At 37.4% G+C, this 20,281-nt stretch overlaps 1 protein-coding gene across 2 annotated transcripts; it reads right to left on the bottom strand.

Annotated features, from left to right (window-relative positions):
- Positions 1–11,854: 11,854 nt before the first annotated feature.
- Positions 11,855–19,980, bottom strand: LOC132622455 (probable choline kinase 2). 2 transcript variants are annotated; one of them, XM_060337060.1, is made up of 8 exons: positions 19,369–19,980; positions 13,721–13,842; positions 13,421–13,616; positions 13,151–13,268; positions 12,980–13,027; positions 12,701–12,801; positions 12,273–12,381; positions 11,855–12,172 (listed from the first exon to the last, which is right to left on the bottom strand). In XM_060337060.1, the coding sequence occupies exons 1-8, from the start codon at positions 19,930–19,932 to the stop codon at positions 12,168–12,170; spliced, it is 1,263 nt and encodes a 420-aa protein (XP_060193043.1). In that variant the 5' UTR covers positions 19,933–19,980; the 3' UTR covers positions 11,855–12,167. The 2 variants fall into 2 exon arrangements, with proteins under 2 accessions (XP_060193043.1, XP_060193044.1); XM_060337061.1 differs by lacking the exon at positions 19,369–19,980 and adding an exon at positions 15,787–16,267.
- Between the last annotated feature and the right edge of the window lie 301 nt (positions 19,981–20,281).

A 20,281-nucleotide genomic window follows, 5' to 3' on the forward strand; every position in this document is an offset into this window, starting at 1 on the left:
TGAAGAATCGACTCGATTCCGCTAAGACTAACGTAAATTCTATAGTACTTTTGATTCTTTTTATTTGAAAATTCTAGTTTCAAGTATCTAAGTATAGTATGTATTTGATTTCAAGGGAAAAGGGTCAAAAATACCCCTCTACTTTGGAAAAAAAAGTTAAAAATATCCTCCGAACTTATTTTGGGTAAAAAATACCCCTCTCGTCCTTAAAGTTTTCAAATATACCCCTGTCTTGACGGAAATCATCCCCCGAAATAACCCGAAATCATTTTTTAAACCCACTCCATCATTTAAACCCGACCTAACTAAATAATAACCCATAAGATCTCCTTATTCCCTACAACTTCATACCTACATATTGGGGGAATAAGGGGATCTTATGGGTTATTATTTAGTTGGGTCGGGTTTAACTGATGGAGCAGGTTTAAAAAAGGATTTCGGGTTATTTGGGGGGATAATTTCCGTCAAGACAAGGGTATATTTGAAAACTTTAAGGATGAGAGGGATATTTTTGACCCAAAATAAGTTCAGATGATTTTTTTAGCTCTTTTTCGAAAGTAGAGGGGCATTTTGGACCCTTTTCCCTAATTTCAATCACAATCTTTTGATGTGAATGGTTAATGGTCTATAATATTCCCTTCTTTTTTGGTTTAATCTTCCCTTTAAAATGACTGGATAAGTACCCTGTATCATAGACGAGTAAATCATTTAATAAAATTTCCAAGTAATAAAGGTGATTTCCTTTTTATCATGAAAAAAGTTTTTGATGTGAGTAACTTAATATTTGCAGACAAAGATAAAGAGAATAGAATTTTGAATTAACTAAAAGTTATTATAACTTTTTTTTTGGTAATTCCAGATATTATATTAATACATAACAAAATACAACAAATCAGTCTAGGGCACGAGTCCCATTCAGCTCAAGGCTGTTGTTGTTGTTACTAATAATATTACAAGCCGAAATATTTCTTTGAAATGTAGTTCCTAAAATGTTTGCCTAAACAGCTTCTGCTGCAAATACGGGAGGAACTACCAAAATGTTGATTCTTCCAAAAAGCTTTAATCGTGCCCCTTCTTTTGCCATAAGATCCGCAACTCTATTTTGCTCCCGGTAAATGTGCTTGATCACTGGGGCTCCTAGTTTTTCTATCAACTACCTGCACTCCATTATAATAGAGTCATAAAGTAAGTTCCCATTTTCTAGCATTTGGATCACTTCTGTTGAATCAGCATCTATTAGAAGAGGCATCAGTTTCCTTTCGTCTGCTACTCTAAGGCCTTGAAGGACAGCCATGAGCTCAACTTTGGTGTTGGTGGTATTCAGGATTCCCTTCATGAAACCTATTATTCAATCCTCATTATTGTTTCTGATGACTCCTCCAACCCCCCCAGTACCAGGGTTACCAAATGATGACCCATCAGTGTTTAATTTACAGTGGCCTCTAGGATGAGGGTGCCACTTCAAATTCATGGTGATAGTTTGTTTTTCATGGTTTAGTTTCCCCACAAAAAGTGTATACTCATTGCACCTAGCAATCATATTATGGATGTTGATAGAGTCTTTTTTTTGTTTTGTTGAAGAGGTTATTATTTCTACCAAGCCATATATGCCAAAACAAAATGGAATAAGGTTCTTCCAAGTGATTATGCTGTTGAACTTCAATTTCTTTAAACTATCCCATGTATTGGTCCACCTGTGAGCTTTGAAGTCATTTATGTTTACAAGGGAGTGACTGATTGTGCTATGTTGAAGGATATTACTCCAAAAAATACAAGCATTTGGACAGTTAAAGAAAATATGGGAAAGGTCCTAGCTTTGCTGGTTGCAGTAGGAGCACATGGGGTCAACATTAAGCCTAATTCTGCTAAGGTAAGAGCCTGTAGGCAATCTGCCATGGTATAAGAGCCATATGAAGGTTTTGATCTTGTTGGGGAAGTTGAGTATCCATATCCAACTAAAGTTTCTAGAGTTGGTTATGTTGTTAGGTTTCAGCTCCTTATCAATCATGTGATAGGTGCTTTTGATAGAATAGAGACCATTACTCGTCAAGTTCCAGATTAGGCTGTCTATTTTCGGGATATTTTGGGGTATGAAGCAACTTTTAATAATCTGGGAAATGTTGAGGGGAATTGTAAAGGAGAGTTTGTTCCATTGCCAGATGCCATTTTGGTACACATCACTGATTTTGAGGTTCTCTTCATTAAGGAGGAAAGGTCCCTCGAGCTGGCTTCTGATGGTAGGAAAGTCATGTATCCAGTTATCAGTGAGTAGTTTGACTCTATCTCCTCTATGGACATTCCATCTGCTTCCTTTTAAGGATAGGACCCATCCATTAAGGATATACTGCCAGGTCCTAGAAATAGGCTTTCTGATAGAGGTGGTCATGCTACAATTCTTGGAGATGAGAATGCTTGCCCAGAGGCTAGTATGTTGATGGTATATTCTCCGGGCAAGACTAGCATGCAGGGCTTTTTTTTTAATTTCACTCTTTTGGATCCCTAACCCCCCAAGGTTTTTGCTTTGGGTTATAGTGTCCCAACCAATTAAGTGCATCTTGTTTTTTTCAGCAATGGTGCCCCAGATGAAGTTCCTTTGGATTCTATTGATGGTCTTAACGGCCTGATAAGGGAGCTTGATGTATTGCATGACATGGTTTGGGATTGATCCGAGAGAGGCTTTGGCAAGAACAACTCTACCAGTCATGTTGAGGAATTTAGACTTCCAGCCTGCAAGTCTAGTGCTCATATTGTCAATAATAAATTGGAAATCACCATTGACAGGCCTTTTATAGAAGATTGGGAATCCAAGGTACTTCCCAAAATTGGTGCTTTTCTTAGCTTGGAGAGGCCATCAGCGTCATTGCTGCTACAGTTTGCTGAGAAAATGGCTTTGGATTTATCAAGGTTGATCTTTTGGCCAAATTTGGAGCTGAAGTCATTAAGAGTGTGGAGAATGGCTTGACAGTTGGCATGATTGGCTCTTGAGAAGAGTGCAAGGTCATCCGCAAAGAAAGGATGGGATGGCTTTGGACCATTTCTTCTTATTTTGATAGGATACCATATCTTAGAGTCAACATCTTTATCAATGGCTCTAGAGAGTCTTTCCAGCAGAGGATGAAGAGATAAAGTGACATGGGGTCACCATGTCTGGTCCCTCTTGATGGACTAAAAAAAATCAGTTTTCCCACCATTCACAAGAATTGATATAGAGCTGGAACAAACACAAGTCATGATGAGCTTGGTCAACTTTGGAGGGCGGAATTTGAACAAAATGAGAGTATCTTTGATGTATGACCATTCTAACCTGTCAAAAGCTTTTTCTAGGTCGATTTTGAGGATCATGTTGGGGTTCTTTCCTTTCATCTTTTTAAAGTAGGAGATGTATTCTTGAACAATGATGGCATTGTCTGATGCCCTTCTGTTACTTAGGAAGCTAGATTGATTAGGTCTTATGATCTCAGGGAGAGAGGGTTTGATCCTGTTAACAATAATTTTTGTAACCAATTTGTACGCTGTGTTGTAGAGTCCTATTGGTCCGAAATTTTTCATCATTATGCCATTGGTACATTTGGGGATCAAGCATAAGAGAGTAGAGTTCATCTCAGGAGGCATGTAGCAGTTATCAAACACTTCTCTACAGAAAGTGGTAGTCTTGTCACCAACAGAGTTTCAGTACTTTTGAAAGAAGAAAAGATGGAGTCCATCCGAGCCTGGTGCTTTGTTTGGTTTAGAGGATTTCAAGGCTATCCTAATTTCTGAGTCCCTACTGTTGGCATCAAGTAATTCTTGCATGAGGGGAGTAAGACTGATGCCTTGGTTAATGATGGGATCCTGACATAGCGGGGGAGAGAGTTGGCCAGTACAGTAAAGGGCATTGAAGTAGGAGAGAATATTATCTTTAATGGGGGACTGGTCAGTGATGATGTTTCCTACAACATGAGTGAGTGTGAGGATCCTATTTCTTCTTCTTCTGTTAAGAGTAGAGAGGTGAAAGAATTTGGTATTGGCATCACCTTTACTCAACCAATTGATTCTAGACTTAATTTTCCAAAAGTCCTCTTCATATTTAAGCATGGAGTCATATTCATTTTAGCAGCATATTTTCTAAGTTAAGGAGGAAATCACTAAATTGGTAATTTGCGGATCTCTGGATCCCATCAATTCTTGAGAAGATTCTCTTCATTTTGAGGAATATATTGCCAAATGTGTTCTTATTCCAGTCAGTGGCATGGGTTTGGAAGGATTCTATGGCATTTAGAAGGTTGTTGAGAGGTTCAAACACCCTGTGGACCAAGTTTTGAAAAGAAGGGTGCCCACACCACATGGTTTCCATTCTAAAGTGTCACGACCCAGCCCCGTGAGCCGCGACGGGTGCCCTATTTGGACACCCAAACAGACTTACGTACCAGATCGACATATCAAAGGTTTATTCAAACTTAACATACGTCATTTTAAGCAAATACTGAAAACAAATATCGTCTTAAGCGGTCGTCCGTACAGAAATATCATATCAAATCCTGTAGACTGGCGGAATAGACATCGCCCAGATATACACACACATACAAACAAATGGGCCGTTTTGGCCATAATAGTAAACGAGACCGCATTAAGACGCAAATCATAATCACAAACGAACAAATATGACCCATGACCCACATATATGACTACAGGCCTCTACAAAACATAACAGAAACATATGACAGGACAGGGCCCCGCCGTACCCGAATAGTCATATATACAGAATATGTATAACAGAAGATATGTACTACAAATATGAGCTCCGGATCAAAAGGAGTAATCCAAGTAGCAGAATATGGATCCTATAATGGAGGATCACCAAAACGAACGTCCGTACCTGCGGGCATGAAACGCAGCCCCCGAGGAAAGGGGGTCAGTACGAAATATGTACTGAGTATGCAAAGAATAAAATACAGAAATCCGAATCATAACCGAAGTGAGGAGTACAGAATATGGATACAGAATGAGTATATAAAAATCTGTGCAGAAAACATATATATATCATGCAAATAAAATCATGCATAAGGCATAGGAACGTGGCCGCCACTCCGACGCTGGCGCCACAACACATCATACTCTAGAAGGTTACATATCTCCGTACAATCCCCGAACACATCATATCATCAAACATACCACATCATCAGAACGCATCCTAGGCCATATCACATCATAACGTCGTATATAAGTGGAACCCGGCCCTATGGAGAGGTCTCGGGAACCGTAACACATCATACTGCCGAATATATCATAGTGCGCACGATCACAAAACCGGCTCGAGAACCGGCGAACGATGTCATAGTAGTAGGAACGAGCGGAGTAGTGCGGAAACCATATGCATATAAGTAAATAAATTCCAGAATTCAATGAACAAATATATTTACGGCATCCGAAGGCTCAGAAATCAGTTTCGGGTCAATCGGAGTTAGGATACGAAAGTTACGAACTTTTGAAGTACAGAACTTTCTAGAAGCATTTCAGAAGCTCTTTTCGGAAATTCAAGTGACATTCATATTAGGGGAACTCTCAACCATTACTATGGAGCAAATCAAATGGGGACTTTAATACCATACTTTTATATCGAAATATTCATCAAGGCTTTAGTCTTCTCGTTTTTCTTTCGAACAACATTCGGAACATTACAAATAGAATCTTGGAACATCATAGAATATGTATCCAGCCATATGGAGTAGCTTATGGAGGTCAAAGATGTTAGCCAACCTAGTGGCTCTAAGCGTAGGATTTTCTTAATAAGCATACATATACATTTTTGTTTATTCCAAAAAGGATCATGCCAAAAAAAGAAAGAAAGGTAGGCTTTACATACCTCGATCGCTCACTAACGAATCTTGATCACTCGCCAAACAAATCCCGACTCAAGTCTCGGGCTCTCCAATATCTACAATAATATTATCAATTACCAAACATTAGCTACAAGTACTTAGAAATTCAGTTTTTAACTAGTACTTGTCTACAGAAATTTCGGCAGCATCTCCCCTGTAAATTCAACATCCCCGAGAATTTAACTCGGCCAAATTCATCAACAACCATACCAACAATACCAACAACCATACTAATAACATCAAAAATCAATTTAAAATGCATTCAAACACTAGTAACATTCCTTTCCATATATTTCATCATTATTCAATTCAACTACGAATTTTCAAGCCGATATCGACACTTACATATTCACTACTAATTCAAGATCATTCAAGTGAAATTCAAAAGCATTTCATACCATTCTACAAAATATACAAAAATCCCACCAAAACTATAATTCACCCGAAACCTCCAACCTTCGACATAACATTCACAACACATTTTTCATCTTCCAATTTCATCAACAACAACCACAATTTGCACCTTACAACTCCATTCCCATAATTTCATAAACTATAGTAAAATCACATACTTTCCGACAACAACTTAACAACAAATTTTTCATGCTAACTAGAACCATTAATCTTCCATTTACATCACAAGGCCACAACAACATAATTAACATACTAAACAATTCAATTCATCTTCCTTCACAAAAAAAAGTACCACACGGCCACAACACACACACATACGGCTCCACTCCACACACAACATCTCCATCTTTTTCATTAAATTCTACTCACTATAACAATATAAATTTTCCATAAGAAAAGGGTAGAATCCTTACCTTTTCCAACTTTTCCCCTTGATAAAAAAAAATACTTTCTTGCCTCTAAAATTGCATCACGTTGAAGAGGGCTCCGGGCTTAGTAGGAATTCAAAAGAGATGAATTTTGAACCAAAGATTTGAGCTCCAACAATTTATTTTTTCTCTCTTAGGGCCGAATGCCCCTTCTCTTTTGCTCTAATTTTTTTTTGTGTTCTTGAAAGTTCTACTAAGTGTTGAAGACTAGAGGCTACTTCCCTTTTATTGTCTTGACTTTAATTCTTTCATGGGCTTGGGCCATGCTTATATGGCCGGCCACCTTAATGGGCTCCCCCTTTTTTTTTCCAAGCCCACTTAGTTGGGATAATATTTTGTAACTCCCGAGACTAATTTTCAAAATTCCCAATTTTTCCCTTGGCCTTCCTCCATATTTCCACATCAAAATTTCATGACCAACACATATATATAATAAAATCAAAATATGGCCTTATTTCCTACAAGTAAAATTTATTTCGAATTTTTTCAAATATGCAAAAATGCGGGATATAACATAAAGGGTCTGCCATTATGTCTGAGGATGGAGTTATGGTCAGAGTGGGTTCTTGGTAAGTGGGTCACAGTTGCATCGGGGTAGTCATTTATCCAAGAGCCATTAGCTAGACATCGGTCTAACCTTTCCAGGATAAGGTTTTGTCTGTTTTTGTATCTTTTGTTGGACCAAGTGTATATGCTGCCTTTATACCCTAGGTCAACAAGATTACATTGGTTCAGACAATTCCAAAATAAATTGACCCTTTTGTTGTTTATGTCGTTTCCACCATTATCCCTAGCTTGCAACACTTTATTAAAGTCACCACCAATAAAGGAGAAAAAAAAGGAGAAGAAGGAGAAGAATAAGGAGAAGAAGAAGAAGGAGAAGAAGAAAAAAGAGAAGAAGAAGAAGAAGAAGGAGAAGGAGAAGCGAAAGGAGAAACAGAAGGAGAAGGAGGAGAAGCAGAAAAAGGAGAAGAAGAAGAAGAAGAAGAAGAAGAAGAAGAAGAAGAAGAAGAAGAAGAAGAAGAAGAAGAAGAAGAAGAAGAAGAAGAAGGAGAAGCGGAAGGAGAAACAGAAGGAGAAGGAGGAGAAGAAGAAAAAGGAGAAACAGAAGGAGAAGGAGAAGGCAGAAGAAAAAAGAGGAGGAGAAGGAGAAAGAGAAGGAGGAGGAGGAAGAGGAGGAGGAGGAGGAGGAGGATGAGAAGAAGAGGAGGATCAGGAGGAGAAGGGGGAGAAGACAATACCTTAACCATGGCATGGATTCCTTGTTGAGATATAGAGAAGAAGAAGAATAAGAAGAAGAAGAAGAAGAAGAAGAAGACAATACCTTAACCATGGCGTGGATTCCTTGTTGAGATATAGAGAGGTCTTCAAGGTTGAGGATATCATTTTTCCGCATAATGACTATTCCTCTAGAAAGACTGCAGTAGATTGCAGATGAGCATTGAAGTTGAAAGCATCCACCAATGGCTTATGGTCAGCCATTCGTGTTTCTAGTAGTACCAGTATTGCAGGTCGATGCATTTTGACTATAACATCACAGTGTCTACGAAACATTGGGCTATTCGCACCCCTTGCGTTCCAAATGATGAACCTCGTCAGCAGGTTCAGTTGTGCAGGGTTTGATACTTGGGCTATCCATTTCCCCTTCTGGAATTATTCAATCAACTTTAGAATAGGGATTAGATTCACAATCAGAACTATTTCCCTCTCTTGATATTTCAGATTCATCGAACAAGCACTCAGATTCTTGGGACATAGAGCGATAATAACTTCGGTGAATAGCTCTTTGAATTCTACTATCACCTGTTTTTCCAGAATACGGGAATTCGGTATTATAATTCCACAATCCAGTAGTAGGCACTCTATATCCTGATTGCTTTTTCTCAGATGCTCTAGCGCTGACTAATTTTCTTCTTCTTGGCTTCCTACTTGTTCTTGGTTGGCTTGTGGTTGTTGCTCCCATGGTTGTGTTGGTGGTAACCATAGGACAAAGGTTGGGTTGATTGGTAGGAATTCCGGTGGGATCGAAGGGAAGAAGGGCATGGTCTGGCAAACTTGGTTCATGAGAAGGTTCATATCTTGGATTGACATGGCGTTCAAAGTCCCGTAGAGGTGTGACTGGAGGAGGGTTTGTAGCCAAAGCTGATGACCAAAGTTGGCCAAGACATGGTTCATCCCTTCTCTGATAATGTGAGACAGATATAGAGGGTTCTGAATGATGATGTTCACTGGTCGACCCTCGACATTGAGATTCAGTGATAGGCCTTGGTTCTGTAGGGACATTTCCAACCATGACGCCGCCGTATGGTCGTCCGACAGTGGTGCTGTCACAAATGTTAGAGGGGGTGGGGTGTTTGGTTGGTTGTTTTTTGGATTCATGGTTTTCTTAGGTGCTGCCAATAAAGCCAGGAGTCGAGTAGTGTTGATTTATGCTAAGGTTTTGGATATTTGGAGGAGTGTCCATATTGTAAGATCTCGAATCCGATAGAGATCCATTGGACGTGATGGGAAGTGTCATCTCCATATCAGAGGCGTGATGATTACTATCTGCAAATGACTGTTCATCAATCTTTTGCTCTGTGAGGAGATTTCCGGTGAGAGTGATTGGTGGCGCAGAGAGGGTTAAGCTTTAGGTACTGAAGGGAGAGAAGGAGATGGGGTGTTTGTCTTAACCCTAGCAGGCCCCAATATAGACAGTTGTGTACCCGATCTCATATCTTTTGAGATTTGGCTCATGCTAGCTTTGGTTGGAGTGTGTTGAGTGGGAGTGTGTTTTGGTGGGTCGCTATCCTGTGAGTGGGAATCTGACATGGGTTTGACCTTTTGGGTAGTGGCAATGTTTTTGGGCCCTTGAAGAGATGGGTCGTCCCTTGTTGAATTTTGTCTAGGGCCGCTCTTTTTTTGTTATTGTATTCCTTTTGGCCCACTCCAGATGTATTAGAAATATTTGGCTTTTGGCCCACTCTCGATGTATTAGCAGCATTTGGCTTATGAGTATTACCAACATTAACCACGTAATTAATGGATTCAAGGAATTTCCCAGAAGTAAAATTGAAGGTTTTAACCTAGACTTTCTTCATCGATTTTGGCTGACTTATACCTGAATCATCACCTATGTCTTTAGGGATAGATGTTGATTTTTTCCTCCTTGGAAAGGTAACGGTTTTTCCATTGATCGGAGTTTAGCGGATGAATAGAAACAGGGTCTTTAGGAGAGGGGGGAGGAGATGGAATTTTATGGTAGGGGCTTTAGTCTTTTGTATGTCCAATCCTTCCGCAGCCCTTGCAAAGAATTCCTTCTCCTTCATACAAAACTTCTTGCTTATGGTTCCCAATCGTAACACTCATTTTGACAGGCTTTTCTAGGGGAATTTGTATGCACAACCTTGCATATCTTCCACGTAGAGTTGCCGAAGTGCATGTGTCAACCTTCAGTAGTTTACCTAGCTTCCTACCTACTTTTTCCAGTATAAGCTTGTCATAAAATGCAATAGGGAGTTGTTGTAATCGGATCCATATTGCTATGTGGGATTGGGTTACTGCAATTGGGACAAAGTTTGGTTCCCATCTCTTGACAGTTAGGAAACTGCCAGAAATGAACCAAGGACCCTCCTAGAGTACTTTGACCATGTTCTCTTCTTGGGAAAATTTCACTATGTAGAATTCCCACCCTAGATCAATGAGCGTGAGAGTTTCTTTGGGCTTCTAGAGGTCAAGAAGTTTTCCTTTCAGAAACTGGTGGGAGGTTCTCTTTCCAAAAAGTTTCACTATAAGGGAGAATTTCCATGGTTGGTAGAGCCTAGCCTTCTCATCCATACTGAGGGAGATCTGGTCCTCATCTATTGTTGGTTCACTCGACGCACTTGTATCGAGCGTGTTTGTGTAATAAGCTTCATTTAGGACATTCTTTTTATCCAGTAGAATGCCTTTGAAGGTTTGGTTGGTTGGGGGGTCTTCCTCCATGTCCTTAGCTTGGTCTGGTGGTTCTGGCAGTTTTGGAGGTGGTGGGGAGTGTTTGTTCTCGGGTTGGGGGAGTGAGTTCATTCTCCAGGGTGGTCTATCCTGGAGAGAGTTTTTTTTCCGAGTTAGTCAAGCTCTGAAAGTTGAATTATTATAACTTTTACATGTACGCAACGTTCGATGAGAGGACAAAGAGGAGATGAGAGAAATTTATCAAGTTATGTTGATTAAAGGGAGGTATAGTGTTAATCTCCAAACAATATACCACCAGAACTTTATTTATCTTACCCTCTGTTTGGATGGTTGTTTCCCGTGGCTCATTAATGTACAGTATGGTATGGTACAGTATGGTGTTGTATTGTATTGTACTGTATTAATGAACACAATGTTTGGATAAACTGTATCGTTTGTTGTGATTTAATTACATTTGTATTGTTTAGTTTGATTGTATGGTACTGTATAATAACTTGTAAGTTTACTAAAATACCTTTAACTCTTAATTAGAAATTAGTTTTTAGATTATTAATAAAACTCAGGTAAAGAATAGAATGGGAACTTTAAAAAATAAGTAGGTAGTGGGTGGGGGTGGTGGAGGGGTGGGTGGTGTGAGGTGGGTGGTTGTGGGATGAGGGTGGGGGTAGTGGGTGATAGGGTGGGTGAGTGGTTGTGGGAATGGAGTTGGGTAGTAGTGAGGGGTAGTGGGTGGGGTGGTGGAGGGATGAGTGGTGTAAGGTGGGTGGTGTGGGATGAGGGTGGGGGTTGTAGGTGGTAAGGTAGGGGTGAGTGGTTGTGGGTTGGGATTGGGCGGTGGTAAGGGGTAGTGGGTAGGGGTGGGTGGCAAAAGATTAGGGTAGTTGGGTGTGGGAGAGAGTGGTAGGGCGAGGGGTGGGGTGGGGTGGATGGTGGAGCGTGGGGCGATGGTGAGTGGTAGGGTGAGGATGGGGTGGGAGGATGGTGGAGGGTGGGGTATAACGGAGAAATGAAATATGTAACTACGGAAAAATCACCAAATTCGTGGTTACAAAAATTGGGACTTTTCATGGTTATATATGCATGGATGAACCACGGGTTTACAACACCATACCACATAATTTTAAGAACAATGGAAACAAACATGGTTTCATAGAAAACCATACGTTAATGAATCGCGGGAAACCACCATCCAAACAGGCGGTTACTGTATAATCTTTCAAATAAACAAATAGACTTGCATATGTATTATTTCAGCAAAAGGAAAATAAAACAAAATTCAACATCATTCTGTAGAGATTTACACAAGATAACCAAGCAAAATTTGACAGAAATGCTCATACACTTGATGATCTAATCCTAGACTTAGCTGATAAACACTATCACCAGCAAAATTCCATCAAGAGTTTCTATTTTTCAATAAAAGAAGGCATGCCATAAAAGAAAGAGTAAGTCTTTTTCTTCAGGCAAAACCCCAAGGGATAACAACTACTCTCTGTAAATCAGCAAATGGATCAATGAAGTCCTTGGTTTCATGTTAACCTGCAAGACCAAAGTGCTCAGTTTAAGAAACCCCAAATTCAAAACCTTTAAATTAAGACTTGTTTAGAGAGAAGGAATTTAACAAAATAAGTGAAGATACCTCTCTTGGAACCTGAAGATCCCAATAGCTCAGGTTTCTTTGACCAATATGGCTTAAACCTCTGCCTAGCATACTCCAAGTAATCGAAGTCTATCTTATTGACATGATGCTGAGGAGAGGAAAAGATGAACTTTAGAATTAGATAATAAAAGCCTATGCAGCTCAATAACAACATTGTTGTCAATGGCAGAAAGGTCGAGAAGAGCCAAATCTGTTACAGCTTAGGCACAAACTGCAGTGAACCGTGTGCTTTAGTGAACAATAGATCCAATTATCTCTTAGTTGTTGACAGACTTCTGATATTAAGTTTTCTACAGTAAGACTTGGTGTACAGTTCCAAGCCCCTACTTAGACTATTGACTGTTCTTTTCTGTACATGATTCGTAACTACTCTTATCATTATAGAATAGATAAGTCACGAGGAGTACCGATATTATTCCCCATAGACCCCAAAAAAGATGAGTGGCAAGAGTATACTTCTCCACTTCTTGAGCTAATTTCTCCAGCTCCTGTTCACTGGGAGAGCTACCTGTTTACCAGACTAATACATCTTAGATTTGTCATGAATAAAACATAAATAATGACGAGATCTTGAGATTAACTAAATGTATAAAGTTGTTACAACTCTTGGTATGCAGAGTGCTCCATCATAAAATTTGAATGGTTCCACATATGATAAATGATAGAAGATGCAAGTTCCAGTCTACCTGAACTACTTAGATATGCACTTAAAAATCTTTTTCGCTCCTCCAAGCCTGCACATATTGTAAGGGGTTTAATTAGATTTAAAGTAGATATCCAAAAAATACTTGCTTGTGGCATTTCAGGAACCAGATCAACAAAACGAATTTGCTTAAGATGATTTACTAGTGACTCACCAGGATACTTGCTGAAGTCCATAATATGAGGTGTTTCTGTATGGTAATCAGCAACCATTTCACAAAAATGATTAGCTATATCAAATGCAACATGGTTGTAACCAGCATATTCATAGTCCTGTTAATAGGAAAAAATTAAAGAAAATAACAAAAAACTAATCCAAATAATAACTGTACGAACAGCAAGAATTAGAAGCCGTGTTAAGTTCAACATTGATGCTCTAACTTTTCATCTGAACAGATCTATGAATTAATAACTTTGGTACTTACAATAAAGGTTATTGATCTTATCTCTTCATCCATCATTATGTTCCCATACTGCAAGTCATTGTGGCAGCATCCCGTGCTTAGATTATTGCCAGCAAGATTCTTTTCCAACGATTGGATCTCGTCTTGTAGAAGGTCCAACCGAAAGTCCTTAGCTTCTTCAGCAGAAGCGAGACCTTTGGCCACGTTAAGCCAATTTCTAGAGCATCAAGAGAAGAAGAGGCTGGTTAGACATTTTAGTATACGATAAACATATGTTGGCAGTTTTTATTCATCGGATATGTGGTAAGAAGAAGAGCATACTGCAGTCTATCCCAAAGGATGACGGTCTTAGGACCAGGCATATCAAGCTCGTGAAATTCTCTCATTTTGGCAGCTATCAAGGAAGATATCTCTGGATCACGCAGATCAGGAGCTGATAGTGTCTGAAATGACAATAAAGGAGATTGTATTATATTTAATGAATGCCCCTGATTCTCCTGAAGTATCAGTAATTACAAGTGCATCACAGATAATAATCTCAATCAGAGGTAGGTTTAGAATAATGCAAATGAAGCAGGAGCTAATCCTAGGGAAATTAGGCAACTTCGAAAATACCAGGAGCACTTACAAAGGAACGGCAATATGACAATCATGAGCTATGAAGAACCTAAAGCGCTTGGCGGCCAGATGCTTTTGTCAAAGTATCACTATGAATGAACATGAACCATAAGTCTTTGAGCATCTCAGCCAGCAGTTACATCAGGTTTTAACTTCATTAATAAGCAAACCCAAATATTGGGTTAACTTGAATGCATTATATCAAGAAACCACTTGGATAAGGCTCAAAGCCCCAAATAGAAACATTTAACTTTTTCAAATAAGAGGTGGAGAAGCTAACAGAAAACTCGGAGCTCTTAGTTCAACGAAGTACTAATCCAAGCCATGATAGTAACACACAAGTGGATATTAGGCATTTCAGCATCAATCTGGTTCGCTTCTCATATCATTCAGCATTCACCCAACCCCTCTCCTGGTACCCTTAAACCCTTGGCCCACTTCACATATACATCCTTCATCACAACAGAAATACTTCTTACTGTCATTAAAAAAAAAAACGGAAATACTTCTTATGTGTCCCAAATTGTTCATCTGTTTTGAATTTCTTCCTTCAAATACCTGTCTTTCCGTTCATCATAGCAGTTATACTACCTTTAATTTCTTCTTAGGGAACCCCTCTGCTGCTTTGTATGATACCGGGCAGGAAAGACAAGATTATTATGTTCAATTAGACCTATTAGTTCTGCTGCTACCAAAAGAAAAGTTGTTTCCACTTGCATCATACGGATAACAATGGTTAATTGTACATTTGGGAAGCTATTACTTAATCTAAATCTTTAACAAACAATTCATTCTTTCAAATTACTATGCAGAACCAACAAACGGGTATAAATCCCTTATAGTAAAAAGACAAGAAATTTAATAATGCAGAAAAACTAACATTTAAGAACATTGCTTCAGATTCGGATAAAGGTGAGCATACTGAAGACATTCATGGAATTAATCATTTGGTTTAGACTAACCATCTTAGATGAGAATGTTAGGATCTAGCCAAGCAACGTCTTAGAAAAAGATATTATCACATCAATGAAAACTATCAGAATCTTGTCAAAATTTTGAAATTCCAAATATCAAGAGAGAAATCCTATAAGATTCTCTATGTGCACAGATGCTTATGTACATGCATACATATGTATATAAACAACAGGAAAAATTCACACACCACTAGAAGGGAAGGATGAATACAGAGTAACAGTGCAACTTGCCAATGAGAACAAGAGTAAGAGTGCAGCTTAACCTAAATTCTCCCTCATTTACATGTGAATTGTTTGCATTTAACAAATCAATTCACCAGCTAATAGATTGGAGAAGCAAAGGATAGTTGAATTACGAACTTTCAAGTTTCTTCCATGCAGAAAGCATTAAACTCTAATTAAAACCTAAAAGTATTGTGCCTCAAATTACTACGATTGCAATTAAGTAATAGAGTTACCAACCAAACATCACTCCGATGGGCCAAACCGCCAAAGAAAGGACTCAACACACTGCCCCTCTGTCTCATAGAGACGTCAAGCAAGAAAATATGTCAAACATAATCAAATCATACTATAGTACTTTTTTGTTCATTTGACCTTTGCATTTTTCCAAAGGAGGTGGGGTCTGGGTAGGATAGGTTACCTTACCTTTACCTCTACCTTTGTAGGGTAGAGAGGCTGATTCCTATAGATCGTCGGCTCAAAAGAAACGTAGTTCATGTAAGATCGCAAGAAAAGCTAATATTAATAGACATAGAGCGTAAATTTTCCCAAAAAAAAAAAAAAGGAACTAACCCGAGCTCGAATAAACTCCTCAATACGACCATTCTGAAATCGACCAAGCAACCTTGGTCCTTGTCCTTGCTTAGACATAAACTCAAAAATCCTAATTTCATTTTGTCGATCAAAGAACACATCAACACCTTTCCCATAGATCCTCACCAACACTTTCCTAGATCGCTGTTGTACTGGATTCCTACTTGGCCATTTGATTTGATACACCATGTTAGTCATAGCACCTTTTAATCTGATAACATTTAATGCATTTGGATCCACTATATCGTCCCATTCTGATGCTAATTTCTTTAATTTCAACTTTGCTTCTTCAGGTATCACATCTGAATTTGAATTTTCCATTGGATCACATACAATGAAATTACCTGTTGTGAAATATTTGAAGCTAGTTGTTGTTGAATATGCCTTATAAGTTAAGTTTTATTCCGTGACAGATGCTGCATGTGCTGTGCTGCCCTCTTATTGATTGCGTCACGTGGCTCTCTCTAAGATTGGATTTGGAGTTCCTAGGCGTTCAATTCAATACATTTTATTTGCACGACTAGTGAATCATTCGCACTTCGCGCGATAATAAAAAGATCTCATTAAAATTTATAATTTTTTTCTTATAATGATATTGAAATATTACAATTGTTTAAAACTTCAAAAATTATAATCACTTTTTATTTTTCAAACTAATGAATTAGATTAGTGAAATGCGTTTCTCTAACTTTGATTTTTAATTAATAAAATATTAGTAAAGATAAAACTTATTTTCGTTAAAAATTATTGCATTAGTGCTAAATTTTTGTAATTTTCTCACGTTCTCCTTGTTTAAAATCTAATTGAAGTTAGAAAAGCAAAACGAAAATGAAAGAGGAATAAAATAACAAAATCGGATCCATCTTACCCCAAATCTTCTAAATGAATAACTTTTTATTTACCTACCTTTTCTCTCTATTTTTGTGTGCGTTTGTTATTGTATGTTTTCTTTATTTCTAGTTCTCATACTTCTCTGCCTAGTTATTTTCCTAAAATGAATTAGGTATTCCATTTTTTAATTTCTTCTGCTTTGATTCTTTTTAACTATTCATTACCAGCCACTTTTTTCGATATAAGATAATATACTTTTTCTTCAAAATCATCAAATTATACCAAATTGCGGAAAATTCGAAGAGGTATGTTCATTCTTTCTGAAAATTTATCTTAAAAAATCAAAATACAAATTCATAAGAAAAGAATGGCATAGGAGATATAATCTATAGGAGCTTAGGTTTTGCACGAGCTACATCTATAAATGGACAATTATTATCTAATTTCATATATAAAAAGTTCATACAAGGTGCATTTTCACTCTCTAGTTAAAAATTTCACATCAATTTTTGTCATTCCTACTTCTCTTCCTCTTTGGAATCTTTCTCGCCATTTATTTCCTTGTTATCTTCTTCCATTCATAACTTCTTGTCTGGATAAATAAATAAAATCAGAGATTTAATTTTTCAAATATTTTCTAATCAAAATCATCCAAATAAATCTATCCGGCAGAGAGTAAGATGGCGCATTTTGCAGACAAAAAATAAATTTGATACCCACCCATTTCAAACAATGATACAAGATAAGATTCCAAAATAAACTAAGACACACAAGTGGATATTAAGCATTTCAGCATCAATCTGGTTCGCTTCTCATATCATTCAGCATTCACCCAACCCCTCTCCTGGGTACCCTTAAACCCTTGGCCCACTTCACATATACATCCTTCATCACAACAGAAATAGTTGTTACTGTCATTTAAAAAAAAAAAAAAATACTTCTTATGTGCCCCAAATTGTTCATCTGTTTTGAATTTCTTCCTTCAAATACCTGTCTTTCCGTTCATCACAGCAGTTATACTTCACCTTTAATTTCTTCTTAGGGAACCCCTCTGCCGCTTTTTATGATAACGAGCAGGAAAGACAAGATTATTATGTTCAATTAGACCTATTAGTTCTGCTGCTACAAAAAGAAAAGTTGTTTCCACTTGCATCATACGGATAACAATGGTTAATTATACATTTAGGCAGCTATTACTTAATCTAAATCTTTAACAAACAATTCATTCTTTCAAATTATTATGCAGAACCAACAAACGGGTATAAATCCCTTATAGTAAAAAGACAAGAAGTTTAATAGTGCAGAAAAACTAACATTTAAGAACATTGCTTCAGATTCGGATAAAAGCAAGCATACTGAAGACCTTCATGAAATTAATCAGGTGATTTAGACTAACCATCTAGGACAATTTTCTTCTACATCCTAGATGAGAATATCAGGATCTAGCCAAGCAACATCTTAGAGAAAGATATTATTAGATCAATGAAAACTATCAGAATCTTGACAAAATTTTGAAATTCCAAATACCAACCTATTAGATTCTCTATGTGCACAGATGCTTATGTACACGCATGTATATAAACAACAGGAAAAATTCACACGCCACTAGAAGGGAAGGATGAATACAGAGTAACACTGCAACTTGCCAATCAGAACAAGAATAAGAGTGCAGCTTAACCTAAATTCTCCCTCATTTACATGTGAATTATTTGCATTTAACAAATCAATTCGCCAGCTAAGAAATTGGAGAAGGAAAGGATAGTTGAATTACAAACTTTCAAGTTTCTTCCATGCAGAAAGCATTAAACACTAATTAAAAACTAAAAATCTTGTGCCTTGAAAAACTATGATTGCAATTGAGTAACAGAGTTAACAACCAAACATCACTCCGATAGGCCAAACTGCCAAAGGAAGGACTTAACACACTGCCCCTCTGTGTCATAGAGTCATCAAGCAACAACATATGTCACACATAATCAAATCATACTACATTACTTTTTTGTTGAATTGACCTTGCTTTTTTAATCAGAAAGTGGACTATAAGGATCATCAAAAAAAAAAAAAAACACACACATAAACAACATTGAGGATTATATCATAGATCTCGAACCTACTATTGCATGCAGAAAAATCTCCTTTTTATCACAAAGTAACAGCTAAAAACCATCATACTGCCATCCTGTTAGCAGTCATAACAATAACAGAAACAAAAGCAACACAAATTATCCATGTTAACTAACGAAAATCGAACCAGCAAGTCAGCTAAATGCAAATTTTACATATCTATGCAGTTTACAAATATTGCAATTCAGTCCAAAAAATGTTTTTTTTTTGGGCGAAAAAAGGGAATATTTTCAAAAACTACACAGCTTTTGAAAATATTTACAATGTTATACAACATTATACTTTGGGGAAAGCATTATACATAATGTATCAACCTCGCATAAAGTGTATAATAGTGTATAAAAGCTATTTATACACAAATAGATCGAAAATCGGGTGTTTATAAATACTATAAAAACATACTCAATGTAATCCCACATGTGGGGTTTGACGGTCTGGGTAGAGTAGGATGTAAGTCAACCTTACCGCTACCTTTACAGGGTAGAGAGGTTGTTTTCAATAGACCGTCGTGCTAAAAAAAAATGTAGCCAATGCAGGATCTCAAGAAAAGCTAATATTTTCAAAAATAGACATATAGCGTAAATTTTCCCAAAAAAAGAAACTAACCCGAGCTCGAATAAACTCCTCAATACGACCATTCTGAAATCGACCAAGCAATCTTGGACCTTGTCCTTGCTTAGACATAAACTCAAAAATCCTAATTTCATTTTGTCGATCAAAGAACACATCAACACCTTTCCCATAGATCCTCACCAACACTTTCCTAGATCTCTGTTGTTCTGGATTCCTACTTGGCCATTTGATTTGATACACCATGTTAGTCATAGCACCTTTTAATCTGATAATATTTAATGCATTTGGATCTACTATATCATCCCATTCTGATGCTAATTTCTTTAATTTCAACTTTGCTTCTTCAGGTATCACATCTGAATTTGAATTTTCCATTGGATCACATACAATGAAATTCCCTGTTGTGAAACATTTGAAGCTGGTTGTAGTTGAATATACCTTATGGTTAAGTTTTGTTCCGTGAGAGATGCTGCATGTGCTGTGCTGGTCTCTTAATGTTTGAGTCACGTGGCTCTTTTTCAAACTGGTGAAGATTGGATTTAGAGTTCCTAGGAATTTGATTTTGACTATGTTATTGAGACGGTCAATTCGATACATCTTGTTTGCCCGATTGGATTGTGCTGCGAGGAAGTTCCTATTATCCCTTGCCGACTTGAATTGATCTATTTTTTGAAAATTATAAATTTATATGAACTCATTTTTTTATTAATTCATATAAAAAAAGAATAATTTTTTTAATATTTGGAAACAATTTACCTTTATGCAATAATTTATAGTCATACAAAATAAATGTGACTCATTTTATACTACAAGTTTAAAAGTTTTCTCTACTTTTTTAAATTTTATGCCCAATTAAATGGGTTCACATAAATTAAAACGGAAAAAGTATATGTTATTTTAATTTTTATGTTAAAATAACAAATAAAAGTAAAAAATAATATAAAAG

This window comes from Lycium barbarum, chromosome 12 (assembly GCF_019175385.1).
Source record: "Lycium barbarum isolate Lr01 chromosome 12, ASM1917538v2, whole genome shotgun sequence".
NCBI lineage: Eukaryota > Viridiplantae > Streptophyta > Magnoliopsida > Solanales > Solanaceae > Lycium > Lycium barbarum.

Bases quoted from the DNA above. Each gene is read 5' to 3' on its own strand.
- LOC132622455 (XM_060337060.1), bottom strand. From the start codon at position 19,932: ATGTATCGAATTGACCGTCTCAATAACATAGTCAAAATCAAATTCCTA. The intron at 13,843-19,368 runs GTTAGTTTCTTT...TTGTCATTTCAG, and splicing joins AGGAGTTTATTCGAGCTCGG to ACACTATCAGCTCCTGATCT. The intron at 13,028-13,150 runs GTGAGTCACTAG...CAATATGTGCAG, and splicing joins GGACTTCAGCAAGTATCCTG to GCTTGGAGGAGCGAAAAAGA.